The 20,998-nt window shown below is 49.0% G+C and overlaps 1 protein-coding gene across 1 annotated transcript; it reads left to right on the top strand.

Annotated features, from left to right (window-relative positions):
* Window positions 1–14,716: 14,716 nt before the first annotated feature.
* PtA15_3A810 (uncharacterized protein) lies at window positions 14,717–18,985 on the top strand (the record flags this gene model as incomplete). The annotated part of the gene is made up of 13 exons (XM_053167815.1): window positions 14,717–14,783; window positions 14,854–14,961; window positions 15,043–15,192; window positions 15,293–15,504; window positions 15,574–17,186; window positions 17,282–17,661; window positions 17,753–17,873; window positions 17,954–18,022; window positions 18,142–18,161; window positions 18,253–18,407; window positions 18,529–18,676; window positions 18,763–18,823; window positions 18,940–18,985. 13 exons carry the CDS (start codon window positions 14,717–14,719, stop codon window positions 18,983–18,985), a joined length of 3,150 nt encoding a protein of 1,049 aa, XP_053018994.1.
* Between the last annotated feature and the right edge of the window lie 2,013 nt (window positions 18,986–20,998).

Genomic DNA, 20,998 nt, shown 5'->3' on the forward strand with positions numbered 1-20,998 from the left:
ATATTGAAGAGTGAGGTATTTTAGCTCCAGGGGAATGTGTTTGAGGGAATTTAGCTGCAGGGGATCTCAGTTGCACAGCATATGTACACCTGTACTGCACAGCCACACAAACAATGAGGGAATTATGCTGCAGTGACACTATTTCTACACCTTATCTGCCTGCATATATTGCACTGCCTGATGTCATGTGTTGCTATGTACCCAAGCCACCTTCCATATCCTTCAGAATGTGTTGCCATGTAACCAAGCCACCTTCCATGCACTCTGCACCCAAATAGAATACTCCTCCTTTCCAGGATTTGGGGGTCAAAGCCTCTCTCTGGTCCTCCTCCCTTGTCCTCGTATCTATGGTGTGTATTCTTCCGTCCAATCCACTGTGGCTACCAAAGAGTGTATGTATGTAAATGTTGTAACTGTTGTGTAAGATTATCTCCTCCTCTTGTAATGGGTTCCACCTGTATGTAACTGTACTATCATAATACCTTTTCATATGTCCTTTTGGCATTGCAACAGGCACAGAACACCACACCGGTCTCTCTTTCCTCCTCTTTCCTTCCCTGTCACACTTTTTCTTTCCCGGTCAATCCCTTGCTCCCTCCAGATGGATGTACAATTTTCACCTTTTGTCCCACAATCCAGCCCCTATATTGTAATAGCTTAAAGATCCCCAGCTTAGACAAGAAATAAAACTCATCTGCTTCTGTGTGCATTTCCCTGAGGTCTCTACTGGATACAATCTCTTGTAGCGTGTGCGCCTTTCTGCCACGCAAGCTAGCAGCTTTTTTCCCTCTTTGAGGGCTCCCTTGGCCCCTTTTGTTGTCTCACTCAGAGTATCTTGGACGTCCCAAATTCCGTTATAAGTCGCGCGACTTATAACCGGGGTGCTCGGGGTATAGCACCTGCTTTATTCATGTTTGGTGCGGCCAATAATATTAGGGGGATTCAAAGTTGGCCATGCACAACTTGCATGCACTTTTGCAAGTTGGTGTTCAAGGCTTTTATTGAACACCAAATTTCAAAAAAACATTAAAGAAGGCTTAGGGGGTGTAGTACAGTGTGGCTTGCATGCACTTTTGCAAATTGGTGTTCAAGAATGAACTTGAACCCCGACTTGCAAAAGCGCATGCAAGTCGCATCTTGCCAACTTTGAAACCCCCTATTGTAAAATTCATCACCCCATATTGCAGGCCATTTATATCCCCAGCCATTTCGGAAATAGAGGTCCTGACCTCTATTTCCGGGTGATATGTGGCCATGGCCCGTACTACACAACCTATCAATGACCGGTCAACCGCTCATCGAAGAGGACACAACACCTCTTGATGACCGGTAGACCGGTCATCAAAGAAGACACATCACACTCTGGATGGCCAATTGGACAGGCCATCCAGAGGATACAACCTATTCACCTCCGGATGACATCGAAGAGGACTTCAACTCTTGATGACCGGACCAGTCCTTGAGAGGGACTCTGCACCCACTCAATGACTGGTTGACCGGTCATTGAGAGGGACTCTACACCCTCTCAATGGCCGGTCAACCGGTCATCGAAGAGGACCTCACCTCTCGATGACCAGACCAGTCATCAAGAGGGACTCTACACCTCTCGATGACTGGTCCAGTCATCAAGATCTAGAGTCCCTCTCGATGACTGGTCCGGTCATCAAGAGGGACTCTACACACGTCTTGATGACTGGTCCGGTCATTGAGAGGGACTCTACACCTCTCGATGTCCGGTCAACCAGTCATTGAGAGGTGGTTCAACCTCTCGATGACTTGTTGACCGGGCATCGAAGAGGACTTCACCTCTCGATGACCGGTTGACCGGGCATTGAAGAGGACTTTCCCCTCTCGATGACCGGACCAGTTATCGAGAGGTGTAGATTCCCTCTTGATGACCGGACGGCCAGTCATCAAGAGGTGTAGAGTCCCTCTCGATGACCGGTCAACCAGCCATCGAGAGGGTGTTGGGTCCCTCTTGATGACCGGTCAACCAGTCATCGAGAGGGTGTAGATCCCTCTCAATGACTGGTCCGGTTATCGAGAGGTGTAAAGTCCACTTCGATGACCGGTTGACCAATCAACCAGTCATCGAGAGGGTGTAGAGTCCCTATTGATTACCGGACCAGTCATCAAGAGGTGTAGATTCCCTCTTGATGACCGGTCAACCAGTCATCAAGAGGGTGTTGAGTCCCTCTCAATGACCGGTTAACCAGTCATCAAGAGGGTGTTGAGTCCCTCTCAATGACTGGTCCGGTTATCGAGAGGTGTAAAGTCCTCTTCGATGACTGGTTGACCAATCAACAAGAGGTGAAGTCCTCTCAACCGGCCTCCAGAGGTTGTTGTGTTCTCTTCGGCGACTGGTTGACCGGTCTGTGCATTATGCTTTGCCAAACAGACCTGTGATAAGTGGACTCCAGAAGTGTTCTGGAGTGGATGCGCCAAACAGACAAATGATAAATTTGCTGGCAGCATAATTAGTTTTATGACACCTGAAATTCATTTTGGGTGTTATGTATTCTATTACACCATTTATAATATCACACCAGGCGTCCAAACAGGGCCTGAGTTTTTTGTTCCTCAGTCCCTTTCTCCCTTTCTCCCTTCCTCTCAACCTTGACCTCAATTCAGAGCTTCAACAGCAGGTACCCACCACACCAGCCACAGACGCCACGTACCTGCCAGGAAATTTCAAGCACAGGTGCGGGTACCTGAATTTTTGCAGCCAGCAGGTACATAACCAAGAACCCGCCTCCAGCCCCAATATGCTTGTGGATGGGGGCTTGGGTAGAATGTACCTTGGGGGCCTCAGCCTCTTTTCAGCCAGTTTGGGCCCTTGGGAGAGTGTATGAGCACTCTTGATTGCTGATACTGTCCATTGAGAGAGCTCTTACACTCTCCTGAGGGCCAGAACTGGCCAACAGGAGATTCGGAACTCCTTTGATGGCCAGAACTAGCCAACAGGAGATTTGTAACTCCCTTGATGGCCAGAACTAGCCAAAAGGAGAGTTGTAACTCCGCAATCAAGAGATTCAATTGACTCTCCCAAGGGCCGGTGCTGATCTGCATGAGAGTCAGCACTCTCTCAATGCCCAGTACTGGCCATCAAGTGGGTTGATTATGTTCCTCTCCTGACAGGAGGGGGTCCCCGCGGGTACACTTCCCAAGCACTGCCGGTACCTGCCTAATGGGTACAGGCACGGGTACAGGTGTCTGGATTGGGAAAAAAGGACCCGGTACCTGCACCTGCCCTGGGTACCCAGGTCCCAATGTCCATCTTTATCTCCCCCATTTGCCTTTCCCTCAGATCAATACTCACCATTTATTTACATACCAAACTCCTGCTTACCCGTACCACCATACATCACAAAATCTCTTATAAAGCCTCATAACACCTTACATTTCCAAATAATCACTGAAATCACTCTCAAATCTCACATACCTGTTGTCAAACAACTTCTGCTGGAACAGAAAGTCCTATCACTTGAATAATACTTACCAGGGCTAACTTAGTTGTTCTTGTTAGCTGATGGCCAGAAGGACAGAGTTTGAATCTACATTGTCCCCTTCACCATTCAGAAAAAGGGTTTCTCAACCAATCTTGAGTCTTACAAAAAAAAGGTGCACTGAACTTGAAAAATGGACCATTCAAGAGACTTTGATATATGTGGTTTCAAGCCAACCTGATTTATGAAGAAGAGTTCTATGATGTGGAGAGAGAGAACAAGGTAGAATTAGAGGCAGAGTCAGAGAAAATGATGGAATTTTGTTGCTAACAGCAGTTTCTTGATTCCATTTTCTTGGCTGTTTCTGATATTTAAGACTCTATTTACTAGAAGTAAGGCCATAATTTTATCAGTTTCCATCTTTATTTTTTCCAGCTTCATCCTGCTTATCATTTCCCTCATTTTTTTGAGTTTTGGTGTTGTTTTTCTTTTTCTTTTTTTCATCTTTCTTCTCCTGCTTCTTATCTTCCTTGTCTTCTTTTTTCTCTTCCTTGTCTTCTTTTTTCTCTTCCTTCTTATCTTCTTTTGTATTGTTGTCATTGTCAAGTTGTTGAACTTGGTTTTCTACTTCTTGTTTATCTTGTTTATCTTGTTTATCTTGTTTATCTTGTTTATCTTGTTTATCTTGTTTATCTTGTTTATCTTGTTTATCTTGTTTATCTTGTTTATCTTGTTTATCTTGTTCGTCAACTTTATCTTTAGTTTGACCCTGTTTATCAGCTCCGTTCTCATCATCTTTCTTATCCTGACCACCTTTGTTTCCATTCTCACTGCCCTTGCCATTTCCACTTCCCCGTGGCTTAGTGCGCTCATCTTCGCCGAGCTTGACAGTTTTTTTGGTTTTTGGATCAAAGAATTCATCTCCTGTGGCGGCCGGATCTTGCTTGATAATGATACCTTGCAGTTCAGGGTTCTTGGGTTCTTTCAAACAATGAAGAGCTTTTCGTGCACGTCCCTTGTTCTGGGAATCTGGGGGAACATTATGTTCGGCCTGTTTTAAAATTCAGCTCAAACCCAAAGGTTTTATTTAGTTACGGAATTAAGAAAATTGCTTGATCAAAAATCTCACTTACGCCAGCCACTGTGATGGCTGTTTGAATGAGCTTCTCGCGTGCGCCTCCTTTTATTCTTGGGTTTGTCTTCAAATTATCATACAGATGACATCAGTTAACTAGCTTAGCAAAAAGTGTTACACGGTGTGGTGGACAACTCGGTGGAGGCCCGCATCAGACAAGAAATAATTCAGATATCCGGTTTCATCAAGCCTCGCCCCTCCCCTTTCTTTTTTTTTTTCCTCTCACTATTTACAATGTTTGAAATGTTTTCTGTTCCGGTTTCTTTCTTGTTCTTTTTCTTTTCTTTGCTGTTTCTCTTTTGCGCGCGTTGGATGGGAGTGCAGGAGTCGGGTTGGTTTTGGTTTTTAGTTTTTGTTTGTTTGTTGTGTCTGTCTTCTTTGTTTTGTTGTGTGGTGGTGTTTCCTTCTGTGTTGCGGCCTCTGTTTCTCTCTTCCCGGGTTGTAGCGCGCGCGCGGCGGGCACGAGGGCCTGTCGCGCAGCCTGTCGCATGGACTGTCACCGACTCTGAATCTAAGTTCAGCCGAACTTAGAGGAGGGGTCGGCATGGTACTCTCTTCCCCCCAGAAAGATATCATCACAGTTTTGAGAGTTTATTGATCCCGGATCGTGTCGATCCATCTCCGTATCTTTTTTTTTGAGTTTTGAGTACCCGAGCTTCCTGAGTTTATTTCTTTTGAGCACTATCCGAGTTTCCGACGACCGCGCCGGCTTCCCTCTGAGTTTCTTTTCTGAGTTTTTCCATCCAACCAAACCGCCGAGGGTATTCCATCCCCTCGTTCCCTCTCAAACAAATCCCCCCCCCCCAACCGCTATCACTTCTGTTCGACTATTCCTGATATTTTCGCAGGACCACCGACGAGGGCAGCACTCAGCACCATCCCCTCAACCGACTGCCACGGCTCAGACCCGACAGGAGTCCATATTTGGTCCCCCGAGCCGGGATCGAACCAGCGACCTCAAGATTTACAGTCTCGTCTCAGGATTTCGAGACGGACTAGTGGTCTTTGACTGGATTCTCGGTTTTCTTTTTTTTTTTTTTTTTTTCTCTTATCTATTGTTCATCTTTAGGTTTTCAGCCGCGGGGCACAGGAGAGCTATAAGTAAGTCCCCTCCATTGTGCACCTCCAGGGCCTTCTATACACGTCGAAAACATCACCCGCCACGCTGTGAGCCGCCCTCTGCCGTCTGTTTGCGTTTTTTTCATCTTAGGAGTCGTCAAAATGGTCAAGATCAAAGCGCCCAACAAAAGGCTATGCTTCGATGGAACCAAAGTCGAAAGGTTCATTGAGACGTATGAGATGGTAGCCAGCTTGGATGAGGCAACGGAACTCGACATGGCAAAGCAAATTCGCCTGTTTCTAGCCAACGATGACCTTTTGGATGTTCTCGAGACTTTGGAAGGATTCACCCCCCCCGACTGGCCGAAGCTGAAGGCGGCCATGATAGCTTACTGGGGCCAAGTGGATACTGCCCGGTTCACGACGCGGGATCTCAGTGCTTTGGTGCAGAAATGGTCAGCGAAAGGCGGTGTAGCCTCGGCAGCGGACTACCAGGTGTTCCGTCAATCTTGGGAGCCCATTCAATCGTATCTGTTGTCAAAGGCGCATATCGACTCGATTGAGGAGATCCGCAACTCCTATTATCAATCATTCTCTTCGATGGTCCAGGATGAAATTAGGGAGAAGACCATGGTTACTACACTCGATAACCGTTTCAAACTTCCCGCTTTCAAGGTGCTCAAGGACGCGGCCGATGAGGTCATGAGAGAGCAAACGGCGCTCACCTTCGAAGAATCCAAATCTGCGCAACCAGTGCCGGCTTCCCCTTTTCAAGACGGCAACGCGATTATGCAGAAAATGGGTGTTGATCGTCGCCCCAAAGATGCAGTTCCTTCTTCGACCGCAGTTCCCAGCATGGACGAGTTGTCCAGACTGTTCGAGGCTTTTGAGCAGAAGATAGACCAGAAACTCGCCGCGGCCCCCGGAAAGTCGTCTCAGAATCAGGGAGGTCGCCCGCCGATGGTCTGTTTCTACTGTCACCGTGAAGGCCACGGGACCGCTAGATGTTTTGAGCTGCAGAAGGATAAGGACGACCACCTGGTCGAACAGAAGGGCACAAACTTCTTCCTTCCGAATGGAGCGTTAATTCCCTGGGACTCGACTCGACCGATTCGCCATGTAGTGGCTTCCTTCCAACCGGCAAGGACTAATCAAGCAACAGCGGAGCCTCAGCCTGACTTTAAGGTGGGGTGCGGTTCTCTACAGCCCTGGTATCCGCCCGCTGTTTCTTCGTCGTCTTTCTCTGGAGTGTACGAAGCGGATCCGGCCGGAAGGAAACGTCACGAGGACCCGAAGCTCTACAAGGCTCCTTCTGTCCCCAGCAGTGCCGCGAAGAGACCGATTCGGCGCGCCTCCGTCCCGAAGGATAATCAAGAGACTCAGCCCATGGAGGAGGAGCCGGAGCTCTTCGAGAGAGGACCTGGCACAGGCGTACCTCAGGAGGCATCTGGCCCGCGTCCAGATAGTCCGTCTGGGCCTGCGAAGCCTGCCGGGCCGAGAGTTTGTTTTGAAAGGGATGTAGCCCGAGAGCACCCGAACGCGGTGGACGGGGCTCTCAAGAAGATTTTCGAGTTGCCTGTTCCCCAGCTTACCGTCTCGGAACTGTTGGCGATCTCGCCGGCGGTGGCGGAAGGCGTGAAGAAATGGGTGTCCCGCAGACGTGTGGAGGTCGGATCCGAAGAACTCAAGGTCAATTCTGGGACGTTGGCGGAAGGCGACGAGGTGCGAGAGTTGGCAGGAGATCCTAACCTGTATTCTTGCCCGTTGGGTTATCTGTCTTGTCTTGTTGGCGACGATGAGACGCCAGCGGCCCCGCTCATCGACTCTGGATCTCAACTTAATCTCATTTCCGACACGATGGCTAATAAGTTCAATCTGAGCCCAAGGGTAAACTTTCAATCTGCCGTTTATGGAATCAATAACCAGGCGTGCGAGTTGATCGGAGTGGCTGAGGACGTACCTATTCGAGTGGGCAAGACTTTCGACCGGACATGCCATTTCTGGATTACGCGGAACGACGGCCCTTTGATTCTCGGACGCCCGTTCCTGATGGACGTTGCCGCTACTCTTTCTTTCAATCCACAGTCAGGAGAGAAAATCATTATCCCTGATGCAAACGGTCGGAATATCAAAGTGGCTCTGTGCTCGACCGGCTCCGGACGTTGGGAGCGGGACTTTCCAGGCCACGGCCGCAAGGCCGTGTTGACTCATGCGGCACGGCTCCAAGAGGATCCTACTGAAGATCGTCCTTTTTTATGAATCGAGTTGGTCCGGCAAGCGGCAGTTTTAATATAGATGCTCGAACTCTTGTCGCTGGATCAACTTATCTCTCCGAGTATCACCGGCCCGTGTTTCTTCGTTTCCCTTCGTCAAACTATTCAAATGCAAAACCCAAAAAACATTTCAAGATAATCAAAACCGCAAAAAACAAGATTTCAATTCAATTTCAATTCGGCTATTGATCTCAAGTGTACAACAGAAGAGGTGCAGTGGAGGAGGAAACTGAAATTCCGTGGAGGCAACTGGGACTAAAAGTAAGTCCTCCCAGTTTATGCACCTCCAGGGTATCTACTACCGTTGTAAAAACCCTACCGCGCGCCACTCTCGTGAGCCTTCGACCTTCGCCTGTCTCTATCGTCAGATCTCAGCAACTTCCAGCGACAAATCCTCGTCTCCGTATCGAGAATAAACTTCCCGAGCTCCACGATGAGGGTAAACTCGTGCCACTCCGCAATGAGCCTAAACTAGTGTCACTCCGCAATGAGTATAAACTTCCATTACCCTGTAGGGAGTCCGAATCGAAAGGCCTCCGGGAAGAGGTTAAACTACCTATTGTGGAGGACATGGCGTTTGGTGTGGTGCTCCGCAACAAGCTTAAACTATGTTCCCATCAAGTACGCGGCGAAGGGGGAATGGTATTCTTTGGGCCATCGTGGAGGGCATTTGGGGTAAAAGTAAGTTCCCACCAATATGCACCTCCGAGGCGTGATGCTCCCATCTTGTCGAAAACCCTGCCGTGTGCCACATACGTGAGCAAAGAACCACCATTTGGCTTCTCCTTGACAGACAAGGCGGCATTCGAGGACCGCGCGGAGCATCGGACGAGCCTGTTGTTGGAGAGTGGACTCGGATTTCGGGCACAGTTGAAACTTCTGGATGCGTGGAAGGCCGGTGGGTTCTTGGCGTTTGCGGCAAAATACAAGCCGGTCGCCAAGAAGGTCAAGCCGGTCAATCAAGCAATGCCGCAAGGGCTGAACCCACCGCTTAGACGACCCCCTCTCTCTCGAGATCCATACCGTGGCCTCTCTCGCGCCTTGGCGGGACCCTTCATACCCAAAGGACGAGTCACAGCAGAGCGATTGGCGGTAGTGAATTTCGGACCAGAGGGTTGGCTCTACCCGGACGAGCTGAACTTGATCAAAAACGTCCTGGCCGAGCGGAACCTGTCGATTGCTTTCAATGAGGAAGAGCGAGGCCTACTGAAGGAGTCCTATGGGCTCCCATATATCATCCCAGTGGTCGAGCACGAACCATGGCAGAAGAAGAAGATCCCAATACCTGCGGCCAAGCTTGAGGAATACACTCGGCTCATTCAGGAACGTATAAGGACCGGATTGTATGAGCAGTCGACGTCATCGTATTCAAGCCCCGTCTTCTGTGTCCTCAAAGGCAACGGCAAGCTTCGGGTGGTTCATGACTTACAACCTCTCAACAAGGTCACTGTACGCGATGCGGGAGTCCCGCCGGCTACGGAAGAGTTCGTGGAGTCTTTTTCGGGGTGCGCGTGTTACGGGCTCGGCGATATCATGGGCGGCTACGATGAGCGCGCTCTGGACCCCATTTCACGCCCCCTCACCACTTTTGACACGCCTTTGGGACGATTCCAGCTCACGCGGTTGCCGCAAGGAGCCACAAACTCTGTTGCCGTTTACCAGGCACAGATGCTGTGGATCCTTCAGGCCGAGATTCCAGATCACGCCGGTATTTTCATTGACGACGGGGGAATCAAGGGCCCGACGTCTGATTACAACAACGAGCGCGTATCCTGGCACCCCGGTATCCGTAGGTTCATATGGGAATACGCCGAAACTTTGGAGCGTATTCTGTTCAGGATCGAAGAGTCGGGTTTGACAGTTTCTGCTTCCAAGCTCGCGGCCTGCGTTCCTGCGCTCGAGATTGTCGGCCATGTAGTCTGCAAGGAGGGCCGGAAGATGGCGGCTACCAAAGTCAATAAGATCACGTGTTGGCCGACTCCCATCAATGCGACAGCGGTGCAAGGTTTCTTGGGTGTCGTGGTCTACGTTCGGATCTTTATCCCGGACTTGTCTCGGATCTGCTTGCCCCTCCGGCGACTGACGCGGAAGGATGCCGAGTGGGAATGGACCGATGCTTGCGAAGAGGCGTTCCAGGAGCTCAAGCGCATCGTAGGGCAGGATATTGTCCTGGTGAAGGTGGACTACGGGCCAGAGGCGGGTAAAATCAAGCTTGCTGTTGATTCTAGTTTTCACGCGGCGGGGGCGGTTCTTACTCAGACAGATGCCAATGGGCTCGACCGGCCTGCTCTCTATGAATCTCTCCTTTTCTCTGAAGTCGAAACTCGATACTCTCAGGCGAAACTCGAGTTATGTGGGGTTGCGCGGATTCTGAAGAAACTCCAGACAGTCCTGTGGGGACAGCATTTCGAGCTGCAGGTGGATGCGCAGTCTTTGATTCAAATGATCAATGCCCCGAGTTTGCCCAACGCGCCCATGACGCGCTGGGTGGCGTTCATCCAGTTGTTTTCTTTTGACATTGTGCATCGCGCCGGCAAGACGTTCACCATGCCCGATGGTTTGTCGCGGCGCCCTCAAGGCGACGACGAATCCGACCCGCCCTCCGATTTTGATGAAGAGGCTTCTCATATTCAACCTGTGTGCACCTTTTCGGCTCATTCAGAGGAGTACACAGGCTACCAAGAAGGCTACTGGCGCGAATTAGAGAGGTATTTGGCGACGCTGGAGAGGCCGAAAGATTTGGACGCGAAGGACTTTCGCGCTTTAAGGCGGAAATCGGTTGAGTTCTTCCTGCACGAGGGTAGGCTCATGAAGCGCGGAACCCCTTTATCTCGTATTGTTGTCACCATCCCAGGCAAGCAGGACTCGATTCTCCAACAGCTTCACGAGGACCTTGGGCATCGTGGCGTGGCGGAGACGTATAGGCGGGTGTTGGAGCGGTTCTGGTGGCCATCTTTGAAGCAGGCAGTCACGCGTTGGTGTCAGAGTTGCGACGCGTGTCAGCGGCGCGATTTGCGTCGGCCCCAGGAGTTGCGGTACCCAACCGGGGAGTCCACAGTTTTTGGGCGCGTCTCTATGGACGCGGTCCACCTGAAAGCGGGTGGAGCGAAATATCTCATAGTGGCTAGAGACGATTTCTCTGGCTGGGTCGAGGCCAAGATCATCAACAATCTCACATCCGAGGCGGTGGCTTCCTTTCTGCAGGAGCATTGGACTATGCGATATGGACCCGCCCACGCTTATTCAACGGACGGCGGCTCAGAGTTTGGAGGTGCGCTAGCGGAGATGCTGCGCACGTTACCCGGGCAGCATCGTGTGTCAACCCCTTATTACCCTGAGGGTCAGGGCATGGTGGAGCGTGGACACGCCTCGTTGAAGGCGGCGCTGGTGAAATTAGCAGGCGAAAGTGGCAAGAATTGCCGCAAGTTTCTCCCACTGGTTCTTTTTGCGGATAGGATTTCAACCAAGCGGACGACTGGGTATTCTCCGTACGAGTTAGTCTTTGGGCAGCGGGCAGTCTTGCCAATTGACTTGGAAATGGAGTCGTACCTCGGCGTCGATTGGGAATCGGTGCGCACGACGGCGGACCTCCTGGCGGCTAGATCACGTCAGCTCGAGCGTAGTGAAGAGACTCGCGGCATCGCCTATCGTAGGATGATGGAGGCGCGAAATGACTCGGTCAGATACTGGACGGATAAGCGCTCTGACCGGCTTCGCGACGCGCTCGTGCCGGGCGAGATGGTAATGGCCTATAACCGCTCACTGGAGACTCAATGGGGCCAGTTGTTCGCTAATAGGTGGAACGGGCCCTATCGTGTGGTGAAGCAAGTCGACGGTGGATCCTATGTTCTGGCTGAATTGGACGGCACCGAGCTCAAGCGGCGCTTCGCAGCGGATCAAGTCAAGGAATATCGGTCCCGTGGAGGCTTGAGAGAGCAGAAGTAAGTCCTACCATAAGTGTGCACCTCGGGTACTTCTACCGCCTTTTGTCAAAAAACATCACAATTTGCCACACATGTGAGCCCCAAGGACCCTCTTTTTTGTTCCTGCCCTTCTGGTTTTTCCTTTCTTAGGTGGACGCGGCGCCAGGAGCAGACTAGGGACAGTCTGCAAATGGTGGGTGGATGTGGTGGACAACTCGGTGGAGGCCCGCATCAGACAAGAAATAATTCAGATATCCGGTTTCATCAAGCCTCGCCCCTCCCCTTTCTTTTTTTTTTTCCTCTCACTATTTACAATGTTTGAAATGTTTTCTGTTCCGGTTTCTTTCTTGTTCTTTTTCTTTTCTTTGCTGTTTCTCTTTTGCGCGCGTTGGATGGGAGTGCAGGAGTCGGGTTGGTTTTGGTTTTTAGTTTTTGTTTGTTTGTTGTGTCTGTCTTCTTTGTTTTGTTGTGTGGTGGTGTTTCCTTCTGTGTTGCGGCCTCTGTTTCTCTCTTCCCGGGTTGTAGCGCGCGCGCGGCGGGCACGAGGGCCTGTCGCGCAGCCTGTCGCATGGACTGTCACCGACTCTGAATCTAAGTTCAGCCGAACTTAGAGGAGGGGTCGGCATGGTACTCTCTTCCCCCCAGAAAGATATCATCACAGTTTTGAGAGTTTATTGATCCCGGATCGTGTCGATCCATCTCCGTATCTTTTTTTTTGAGTTTTGAGTACCCGAGCTTCCTGAGTTTATTTCTTTTGAGCACTATCCGAGTTTCCGACGACCGCGCCGGCTTCCCTCTGAGTTTCTTTTCTGAGTTTTTCCATCCAACCAAACCGCCGAGGGTATTCCATCCCCTCGTTCCCTCTCAAACAAATCCCCCCCCCCAACCGCTATCACTTCTGTTCGACTATTCCTGATATTTTCGCAGGACCACCGACGAGGGCAGCACTCAGCACCATCCCCTCAACCGACTGCCACGGCTCAGACCCGACAGGAGTCCATAACGGTAAAGACATTGATGTGTCAGTGTCACCTTGGCGGTAGTAATCATCTCGTCAGCAAGGTCCTGAGCAGCGCATGGGTCTGCTCCTGCTAACAATACTCCCGGGGTCCTGCCCACTGAAAAGCCGAAAATATGATGTCAAAGACATAAAACTTAGCTGGAGAGGGATGCTATCAGTCTAGATTGACTTACAAAAAACTCCACAGATTTCTCCAGGGCAACCTTCGATTTGTGGAAGATTCAAGTTTTCTTTACCAAACCGACGAGCAACCAACCTGCATCAATGAAATAAATGAGGTGACCAATGATATGATGATATATTATTACAGGAAGTTTTTATTACCTCGTCACTTGGAATGGAATATGAGACGCTTGAGTGAAATGCCAGCTGTTTGATAAATATAACAGCACAAAAACTTGGGCAAACATCATCGTGGGAGTTTTATTAGGTGTGAAGAAAGTATCCAACAATGGATGGGTGAATGATGCAACTCAATGAATTTGCCCCAATTTAGATGGACCAGCCAACCGCTTAGAAGAATAACAAAAATGTGGATAAAGTAGACAAATAAGGGTCTTCAAGATATTAGGAGAGATTGTTATCCAGTTTGGCTTACAGGAAAATTGCAGGTCGGGGCAAATCAATCTGCGGCCAGTCGTGTCTGGTTATGTAGTGTTCCAACCAGCCCATCGAGACCCCTGTAAGGAGCTCTTCAAAGGCAGAAGATTTAATGTTTCCATACGACTTGAGCAATCTATTGAGCTGGTTTATGATTTCATTGGAATGAGATCATGGCACATAGGCACCGAACAGTCCATAATTAAATGTCGATGGGGATTGGCAACTAATGACAGAATGGATTCAGTTGGTCAGTATTAATTTGTTACAGGGGGTTACTTTTCTCGTCATGGCAAGCATATTATTCGGCGATCGAGTTATATATTTGGACTGCTCCACTTCCATGGCACCCAATTTCTTGCCGAGCTCGGCCTCAATGCCAAAGAAGCTATTAATGAAGGTGTTGCATGCTTCCCCTTTGCTATCACACTGGTGACTGGTTGAGACGATTCCACACCTGGCCTGATTATGTGGTGATGGGCGTTGTCAGGGAAGGGAGGGAGGCCTCCTGCCGAGGACTGTCGGCTCGCTTTGCGAGATCACACGCGCGCAGCGGCGGTGGGGAGCCGAGGGAGCATGCCCAATTGAACCTAACAAGTCCCTGCCCAGTCCCGGCGTGGCGCAAAGCGTCTCCGAGGAGACGCCCCGCCAGTTAAGCTCGATGCCAAAGGATGGCTGAAGTAACTGCTTGGCTGAGATAAGATGTAGTGAAGGGACTCGGTGGAGGAACTTGAGAAATTCCCTCCTTGATCAAGCCTTGCAAGGAGGGATTTCGGTTCTGATCAACTTATCAGCCGTTTCATACCGAACTTGTTGCCCGACGGCGGAGCAGCCAGCGGACGCGCAGACACAGGTTCCATGCCTGTCTATTCGTCGAGAGCCGCCTGCACGGCGAGCGCTGGCGAGGCCGTAAATGGTAGGTTCATCAATAGGGTTACAATGCATGGTGGGTCTGGTCTATTATAGGTGCATGTCCTTTCATGCACCAGCCTTATCAATACACATGGTAACTCTAGCCTCAGCATGCAAATGTTTGTTATCTTTTCAAATTTTTAGAGTAGAACTTCATCCTTGCACCTCTCTGCACGTTGTTTGGGGAAACTCCAACCATGATCTCGGGTGGGGTTCAACGCAGCAAGTTCAAGTTTGCTTCCCAGGATGTTGAACATTTTCCTTCGTCACTTCCGGTCACTTGCTGGTGCTCCGGGAAACAAACATAAATCAGCTCATCAACCAAATCCAGATACATACCTTAAATCATGGGTCGTAACATTGCTGGCCTAATCTCGCAATTCGAGCCACTGATCTATCTTGCAGCATTTAAAGGTAAAGCAACCTGGAAGCAATCTGTTTACCGAAGAAATACCATCTGACCCGGACTCGAATTCGCCATCAGGTAGCTTGGCCTACGTTTTATGCTTTATTTTATTATTTCTAGATTCGTTTCGAGGACTTATTCAATTTCCAACCGCTGGCGGCAGCGCAATTCTCTTCTGCATCGCTGGTAAGTCATTTCGTCGTCCGTCTTTTGATATCTCATTTCACTCTACTAACTGCTCGCTGCTACCCATGTGATGAACACCAGCTTTCCCGGGGAAATCCGTAGGCGCATGTATGATCAGTGTGTCTCTCGGCCTCGCAGGCATCGCCCTAGGTACTTTGAATTTTTTCGTGTTGGCACGTCTAGCTGCTTATCCGACGGTCCAGGCAATACTTTTTTTCTCGATGGTGTACAGTGCGTGTGTCAATCGTTTTAATTTTTTTTGAAGAACGGAGGAAATCAAGGGCCCCAAGTCATAGCATACTGACAGATGCAAAACTTCATTGTTCACCAGTTTTGGGTCGTATCAAAGCACTTAGTCCACACCTGCTAGCATTCTCCGTTTTGTGTATCCTAATGACATGGAATGGTATTTATACGTCGTTCTTGAATCCCCACCGAGGATTCTCTCCAAGACTTATGTTCAGCTATTTACAATCGTATTGTTGGGGAGCTGCCATCGCAATTTCCGTCAACATTCTGATCCTACCCCATTCTGCTGAAAAGGTGAGCATCTCCGCTACGTTGATCACCAGCCCAACGCTGAACACCGGCATCAATTTAAATTCATTGCAGGAATTTCGACTTGCCCTTGTTGATGTGCTCGACCACGTCAAAACTCTGGCACACTTGATTGATAAAACTTATAGATTCGTAATCACTGAAGAGGAGAAGCTGACGAGAGATACTTTGGTGGACTCGATTCGAGCGGAACTGGATAGGCTCGAAAGCAAACTGATAGAAACCATGCTAGAGGTCAACTATTCGAAATGGTCGCTGATAGAATATCAAAAAATGCTCCAGTTTACCACATCGATGACCCGATCCTTGGTGACGGCCCACTCGAGCCTAATGCAAGTCAACCAAGTCAACTCGGGCACCTTTCAGGAAAACTTTCTGCTGTCCTCTTGGAGAGATATGGGATTGCTAAGGAAGCAGGTCTTCGTCGCACTAACCGAAATTCAGAAAGCTCTGGCGACGGGCCCGATGTTAGTTTCGTTGGAGCAAAAGCAGTACGAATGGTTGGAAGACGAACTTGCACACACTTCAACGAAAATTTGTCCTCTCGGAATCTCAGAGGAAGCTCGCGCCCTCGGGGAAGAGGCTCCGCTATTCAGCCCTTACTCTAGAGAATCAAAGTTCAAAACGACCGAAGGAGAGCCCAATCAGCTTGCAAATTCAGCTCATATTCATGGAGCGGACCCCACACCGCATGACCAACTATACTCGGCTGCCATCCCAACAGAGCTGAAAACCTCGGCCATTCCACCTACTTCCTCGACCACGCATCACAATGACCCCTTAACTGAATTGATCGAGATTCACTGGCAGTCTTTTCAAGGCATTCAATTCCGCCGGATCAATGAGATCATGTTGTTTGGGAAATTTGACCACCATCAGAAAGAAGACGTTCGGTCTAGACTCTCCTTTAGTAGTTCGATCAACCCGCCTTCTGAAACCCCGAGCGTGCAATCATCTCACCAGGCAAGATCAAGAGTCAGCGAAAGAAGTGACATGTCTTCTGAGTCACTGATCATCAACGCCGGGGAGCCCTCCTGTGATTCGTCCTCCGAGGAGGAGAGGACGGACGACTCGACTCTTGGATCTATGGAAGAAGTGGATAGCGTTGAATTATACCGCTCTTTAATCAGGGCGTCATCCTACTCATTTGCGATGAAGAACTTTCTACATAGTTTGATTAGGATGCGTGGACTTGCCGACTGGAACAACCTCGATTCCACGAGGCCTAGCCGAGTCCAAATACACGTACTCGAGGCTTTCCGCAAGCCGGTTCAATCTGAGGAGGCCCCGACGCTCAACGAAAGCGCCACGACAACAGGCCAGGATGAAGACACTTATCCGGAAGTAACGACAGATCAGCAGGCTTTTGACCTCTTAGCAGGTCGGCAGTCGTCGCTGGGAAGTATGAGTTTGATGCGGCGGTTGAATGCCATCGATCGGTTCTTCAGAGCTTCTAACAGTATTTATGCCTTCAAGATGGCCTGTGCTTTGACGATCATCGGCACTCTCTTTTGGGCCGACAAGACGAGAGATTTTGCTCTGAAGTACGGACTCGCGGCCTCTATCCTTACCGCCGCCGTCGGAATCACACCCACCTTGGGACAGACATGGCTCTCTTTCATTTCTCAGTTGATCGGCCAAGGCTTCGGCTCAGTATATGGGACAGTGTGAGTCTGCATCCAACTTGATGTGTCATACTACATGGTTAAACCCCGATGACAGAATCCATTTAGCTTATCCTCGTTCTCTGTGATGGATTCAGCATGGTGAAACTATTTAGTGATCTTGGTGGTTACCGATACAACCCTTACGGCCTGGTGGCGGCACTAACACTCTTATCACTGCCCATGTCGCATATTCTATATGCCAAACCCCACCTGTTTGTAATGCCGTTCCTTTCAATGAGCTCGGCAGGCTCATTGATCTATGTTGAATATATCAACCAACACCAGCCATTTGATTCCCCTGCACTCAAGCTGGGCAAGAACTTGGTCTGCTTGACCTTCGCTATTCTCGTCGTCACCTGTGTCCAAATGTTCGTGCTGAGGAACCCGGCCAAACATACCTTGAGAAGTTCAGTGGCCAAGTTGATCCACACAAACTCGACATATGCACTGGTACTTAATTCATTCATCAAAGCCGGTTGAGTTTATTGTATTTTCTCTTCCGGTCGATTACATGGAAAACTTGCTGATGGAGACTGAAATTATTCTACTGTGATTGGATTCACCAGTCATGACTGCCGATTCTAGCATCAGACCACCAAGCCAGGCACTATCACGAGTAAATGAGTACTTGATCAAGATTGAAGACCGACTCCAACGAGATATCCTAGCCTTGATTCCTCTACTAGGGTAGAAAGTTCATTTATCAGCCCGTACGAGTCAACAAGAAGCTTATTGAGGTTTCTGATGTTCATTTTTGAATCCATTAGGTTTGCTGGTCTCGAACCTTCACTCGGGAAATCAGTATCCACTGAAGCGGAGTATCTCAGCATCCTCAGGTAAATCCGAAGGATCCATTGGAATGCATTCAATAGCTGTTTTCAGGTCGATTCTTCTTCTCAGGGCGCTAATCTACCTTGTCTTTCCTTCTCTGTTATTCTTTTTTTCTGGTATGTAGGGCCAATCAATCGATTCTAGGTGAGTGATTTTTGGAAAGGACAAGCCGATTTTTAATCCAAATGGGATGGATGTGGATGGGAGATAATCTTAAACATGAATATATACACAGATCGAAATCGTGAAGCACGAATCGCCATGGGGGGTGCGCCCTTCTCGGAGCTGGTGCTGAGTGAATTCGCCGAGGCCCTGAAGCCGCAACGACAGCGAGCCTCGCAGCAGATATCTTCGATTTTTCACCTCTGCACGGCCTCCTTGAAAGCCAAGGTCAGTTGAGCAGGCAGCCCATACCATGCTCTCGGCCTACGTAGACAGTCCCCAACGCTAATCGTAATGTTTTGCTGGTCTCCTTCGCCTTTGTGTCCTTGCTTCGTGTCCATCGGAGTAGCTCCCTCTGCCCACTCCTGACCCTCACCCGCCGTCGAGTCAGGAGTTCAGCCGACAGATGTTCCACAGCTCGGTCAAGCTGTCGGCCCGCTTAGTCCAGTCTCCCGGTGGGATTGCACTCCTCCAGGATGACGAGTTAACTCGCTATTGTGAGTGGATCTAGTGTAAAGCTCTTATATTGAAGTCACGCTGAAAAGGCCTTCTTATCTTGCTCGTGCATCTGCTTTTCATTCAGGGACGTATCTCTTGTGCACAAATGGTGTACTTGTGCAACTAGATAAAATCCGGAAATCATGGTATGTATAAAGTTTTTATTCTTGTTTACCCTCCATTCCAACAGCTTGATCGGATTCTTATTTTTTCCATTCTTTCGCTGGATTTATTGACCAATGAATTTATTCTTTTGGTCCAGTCATATCATTCTCGGAACCATAGGTGAAGGAGAGGACTTGGTCTGACCTCCAGTGGGCTTTTAAACTCTTACTAGAATATTGATCCTCTATTATAATCTACTGTAACTTCTCATCTAGTAACATCACTCACTCGTTTTGTAAAGCTAGGCTCATCCTGTTCCTGTATACCATAATAAGTTAGATTCCGGGTATTCCATGTAAATATGTTTTAATAAATGTGATGCAAGAAGAGTCTAATACCAATAAGCCTATATTTCCAAATGAATGTTTCCAAGGTTGCAGAATGACCGAAAAAGTTTATGACTCTTCCTCGAAGATTTTCATTGACAGCTTGAGTCATCTTATGGGCCAAAATCCTCAAGCCCGAATTTTTGCCCTTAAGCTTGGCTCGGAGAGGGAGGTTCGGTGCCCCGAGACGCTTAAATACAACGTCAAGTTGTTAAATTGGCACAAGTTCAACGCTCCAGGCAACATTCGTGCAACGATTGCCGAAGTCGATATGGCAGGATGAAATCCCAATCCATTCTCCTACCAAACACCGACTGAAGCCGTGACATGCTCCTCCGCAACAGTTCCCCACGAAGTAACAGCTCCGCCAACCGGTCCACTGGGACCACCATTAAACGCAGGCTCCAACCTAGATCCACCTCCATCAAACAGCAGCACTCACTCAAAGCCGCCTCCATTAGATATAGCTCATCCAGGGCTCCACCAGGTATCTGGCAAATTGTGGCCGATCATACTGTTGTAAATCCAGTAATTCTAGGATCCACAGTAGAAATATGGAAAAGATCACAGCAGATAGCACCTTGAGAAAGATTAAAATGGAGAGCAAATGCAGCCAATTTTTACAATACGCTATAAACTGATACACTATATCTTACGTTTCTTGATTTGCTACATTTTTGAGCCCTAAAAGAGGAGAGTTGGGAGCATTATTTTTCAGTATTTGGCGAATCCTTTGTTATTTCCTTTTCACCAAGCTTCCTTTTATAAAATTCTAATAGCTTTTAGTTGCTCCTCTTTTTTTTCCAATTATCTCAACTCACTCTTGTTGTAATGATCCCCACCAAAACAGCAACAGCAACACACATCGTTCGAAGAAAAAGGAAGACAGAGTTTTGAAGTTGCTTGTTGCTGCTGCTGTTATTCCCCTTTCTCGGTCGCCGAACCCTCTATCAGTTGTAAATTATTTGATACGCGGTTAATGCCTGCTCTCCAGTGTGCCTGCCATGTGTTTTTCGAGCTTGCAAACCAACCATATATCTGATCCGCCCATCAATTAACATTACGAGGCACTTGATGGAAGCTGAAGCATATCTGCTTCCCTTCTCAATTTTGAGCTATGTAGAAAGGCCGGGTGAGGTTCAGTCGTGAAAGACTACACAAACCTTTGAGTGTTATACTTACAGAAGGGCTTAATTCACCCATGGATTATGTGTGGAAGGGTCTTGCTCGAAGCGATCCAAAGAGCTCTCTTTTGGGACTTTATATAAGCTTCTCTCATCATGAGCATGCCTCGGAGCAGGAGTGATTTTTCTTCCATCACGTCTCCGAAACTTGCTTTCCTTAACCCTGGTGCGCCAGGAAAACTTGGCAACATGCTATCGGTTGCATGTTACCAGCTTCAACGGCGTCCTCTGAACTCATCAGATTCCATATCATTTCGCCCGATCCATTCTACTTCGTTCCTTTTCTTGGAGATGACACGCCAGTCCAATGCTGTCGCATCTCTCCCAGATCCCCATCACCCAGATCGACTGCGTTTCCATTTCAGGATGCACGAAGCGACATTGCTTCGCTCCGCTTTCCTCGATCTCCTTTCCGGTGCAAGCGGGGTACATCCCGGCATCATGGACTCGATAGGATTGATGCATATATCCTCATTTCAACAATAGGCCTATCAGATCCCGGTTCGATTCTCATTCCTCGAACCCCATAGGGTCAATATCCTGCTCGAGCTGGATGTTTCGGTCATCTTGCCATTCCATCGGGTCTTCATCTCAAGGGGTTGGGCCAGCAGATCATGTCTGCGATAGACTTCCGATGTCACCTGAT

The sequence above is a fragment of the Puccinia triticina genome, chromosome 3A (assembly GCF_026914185.1).
Source record: "Puccinia triticina chromosome 3A, complete sequence".
Classification (NCBI taxonomy): Eukaryota; Fungi; Basidiomycota; class Pucciniomycetes; order Pucciniales; family Pucciniaceae; genus Puccinia; species Puccinia triticina.